General features: G+C 61.6%; 1 protein-coding gene across 1 annotated transcript in view; it reads left to right on the top strand.

The window, feature by feature from the left end:
• LOC103803520 (ATP-binding cassette sub-family A member 2-like) overlaps positions 1 to 3247 on the top strand; it is a gene marked incomplete at both ends in the record, with an annotated part of 8989 nt that overhangs the window by 931 nt on the left and 4811 nt on the right. The window contains 4 exons of the mRNA XM_009076080.1: positions 1419 to 1530; positions 1924 to 2090; positions 2292 to 2419; positions 2659 to 2763. Coding sequence (XP_009074328.1) covers positions 1419 to 1530; positions 1924 to 2090; positions 2292 to 2419; positions 2659 to 2763 — 512 coding nt within the window. The remainder of the gene's footprint in view (positions 1 to 1418; positions 1531 to 1923; positions 2091 to 2291; positions 2420 to 2658; positions 2764 to 3247) is intronic.

Here is a 3247-nt window from a genome sequence, read left to right as displayed (position 1 = left end):
GTGGGTGGGCGCCTCCCCCCCTTCCTCTGCCTGTGCTGGCCTTGTAGTCTGGGGACAAAGAGCCTGGTTTTGATCAAATCACTCTGGCCTAATCCACACCTCTGTAACCCCCTTGCCTTCCTCTGCCGCTGGTGAAGATGAGCTTGGGCAGTGCAGTGTGGCCCCTGCCTGTTCTCCTTGGGAGCTGACGGGCTGTGGTGGTGTCCCTGCCAGGTGCTGGGCTCCCCAGGTGCTGCTGGTGGCCTTTGCAGCCTCCTGCACTGCAGAGGGCTCTCCAGGCCAGGTGGAAGCTTGTCCTACCCCTTCTTGCCTCCCTCCTGAGGTGGAACCTGCTGGGTGCTGTCACCCATGTGGTGGCCTGTGGTCACCCAGTCTTGCCCAATCACCAAGGGGCTGGGGCTAGCTCCCACCCTAGCACCACCACCAGGTTCCTGTCCTGGCCCCTTGTGGCTGGATCAAGCTGGATTCGGCACAGCTAGGAGCCTGGAGGCCAGGAAGATTCCACCCATGCACTTGATGCTGTCACCAACTGTATCATGGCCACCAGTGTGGGTTCCATCACCCCAGAAGGCTGCTGTCCCATCCTGTGCTGCACCTGTCCCTGCCCTGGGCTGTCCCTGTTCCCTGCCAGAAGCCCATCTTCACCAGCCCCTGCTGTTCGTGGCTGTGCTAACAGCACTGATCCACCTCTAACCACAGGGCCACTGGCTGGGGTGGTGAGAGCAGGGTCCCTGCCTGGTACTACCTGGTGACAACCTCTGGTCCCCATCGGGCAGGGCTATTCTCGGCTTGCCCTGCCCCAGGGAAAGACATGGAAAGGTTGTGGCAGGGACAATGGCTCAGTGCCGGCGGAGGGGGGAAGGTTTACTGGCCCCTCCTTGTTTCTGCTCTCCTTGTTTCTTCCATCTCTCCCTCTGTGTTTTCATTTCTACCCATCTCCAGCAGCTGCACGTTGGGGCAGCTGGGTCGGAGGGAGGCTGGGTGCTCTGGGAGCTGCAGGTGAAAACTCTTTTTTTCCCTGTTGTATTCTTCCTTCTCTTCCTCTGGAGATCCAGCGGTGACTCTGAGGTTACTAACAGGAGGGGCCGGGAGCCCTGAGGAGGTTGGCGGCCGTCCTGGGGACAAGCAGCAGAAGTTGGCATTGTCCTGGGGCTCAAGAGACCTGCCACCCAGAGGGGAGTGGGTGGGGACAAGAGCCAGGGTAGCAGGAGCCCCATGGGGTCACCAGCCAGGACAGCCCTAGTGGGCAAGCTGCTAATTCTGACCATGACCGCCAGCCTCCTGTGGGCTCCCAGACCCTGGTGCACACTTCTCTGAACTGAGTGTCTGTTTCTCTGGTGGCCTCTTCCCCTCTCCCTGCCTCTCCTGCCTCCTGCCCACACCTTCCCTGGCCTCTGCTGCACTCTTGCTGGCTCCAGCTTTCTACACGGCAGCCCCGCTCACCTCTGCTGGGATCCTGCCCGTCATGCAGTCCCTGTGCCCCGACGGCCAGCGTGATGAGTTTGGCTTCCTGCAGTACTCCAACTCCACGTGAGTTCTGCCCTCACCACGCACTTCCCCTCCCAGCCTGCACCCTCCTGCATGCTCCTGCACACAGCCTGCCCCTTCCCATGCTGGCACTGCCGCCCTGGGGATGAGGCACAAGCTGGTGTCCCCCAAAGTGCTTGGGTGCAGAGCACTGTGTCCTCAGGGTGCAAGGAACGACTCAGCCTGTTCCCCTGGGTGCTCCATGCTGGGAGGAGGACAGAGGTAGCCCCTAGGGACACCTCGAGGTGCTGGGGCTCCCCTGTGCCCTGTCAGAGTGGATTCAGTGCACAGACGAGGGCAGTCATGCCCCGTTTCAGGCAGCACTGCTGCCCCCTGCGCCTGAGGGGCTCATTGCCTTTCTGTCCCTGAAACGAGGGTGGTGCTGGGCTCTTGCAGGGTGACGCAGCTCCTGGAGCACCTCAGCGAGGCCGTGGAGCAGAGCAGCCTCTTTGACCCGCAGCACCCAGGGTTGGAGGAGGAGCTGGAATCGCTTCGCCGGCACATGGAGGCCCTCAGCAGCCCCGAGACCAGCTCCATGGAGACTCACTTCAGTAGCCGAGCAGGTGGGCTGTGCCCTGTCTACCACTGCTGCCTGCATGGGCAGGGACAGAGATGCCCACCTGCCTGGCACCAGTGATGTGATGGTGTATGGTAGTGCCCTGCCACTGTCCCGCATCGCTGTGTTGGGCAAAGCCTGCTGTGGGGTCATGCCATGTCCCTGATACTGGTGGACTGCTCTGACCCTCCACCTTGCTCCTTGCCAGGGTCTGGCTTCACACTGGCATGGGCAGCCAAGGACCAGGGCGAACTACAGCGCTTCCTCATGCAGAACCTGTCCCTCCCCAACAGCACGGCCGAGTTGCTCCTGGGCTCCAGCATCGACCTGCGGGAGGTGGGTGATGACCCACGGGGAGGGGGGTAATTGCCAGGCTTTGCAGGGGTCTGTGCTGCCCCGTGAATAGCCACGTCCTGGCCCAGGCTGAGCCCTGACCATCAGACCCACAGGGTGGGGGTCAGCAGGCACCCAGCTGGGATTTATCCTGTCGTGCCACCCCATGCCAGGGCGTTGCTGGGCAAGCAGGTGCCTCTGCTCCCAGCGCACCTGGCAGCCCTGCTCCTGTCTCGGTGCAGGTGTACCGCTTGTTTTTCGGTTCCTTTCCTTTGGTACCTGATGAGACCCATGAGCAAGACCTGTGGGATGGGTTTGACCCCAGCGAGAAGATGACATGGCTGGAGGTGAGAAGCGGTGGTGTGTGTGTGTGTAGGACGTGGTAGAGCAGACCCTGTCCTCTTGTCCCCTCCATATCCTACCACAGGGCAATCCGGGTGTGCTTGTCCCAGCAGAGGGGCTGTGGTTGGTCAGGGGGCAGAGCAGCAGCTGGGGTCCATCCTGGGAACTGCCACAAGTTCCTCCAGTGCTATGAGGCACAGCGGTGCCTGTGCCGTGGTTTACTATTGCAGAGGGGGATGGCACTGCCTGGGCTGTGGCTGTGGAGGCAACAGAGGAGATTGTTCTCTCCTTGTGGCTGGGGTGCAGGGGACCCATGCTCCCCCCATCTGCACATCCCTTTTTTTCCCGTCCCCACGGAGACCATGGATGCTGTGGGGCTTTTTACCTGTGTTTAGGGACATACATGGGTATCCAGGGAGCCCCCACCCCACCACCCATCCTCATTCTTCATCTTGCAGAAGAGCCTCCCCAGCAGCTGGAGGAGCCTGC

The sequence above is a fragment of the Acanthisitta chloris genome, unplaced genomic scaffold (assembly GCF_000695815.1).
Source record: "Acanthisitta chloris isolate BGI_N310 unplaced genomic scaffold, ASM69581v1 scaffold4926, whole genome shotgun sequence".
Classification (NCBI taxonomy): Eukaryota; Metazoa; Chordata; class Aves; order Passeriformes; family Acanthisittidae; genus Acanthisitta; species Acanthisitta chloris.
This window is presented reverse-complemented; position numbering and strand designations above follow the sequence as displayed.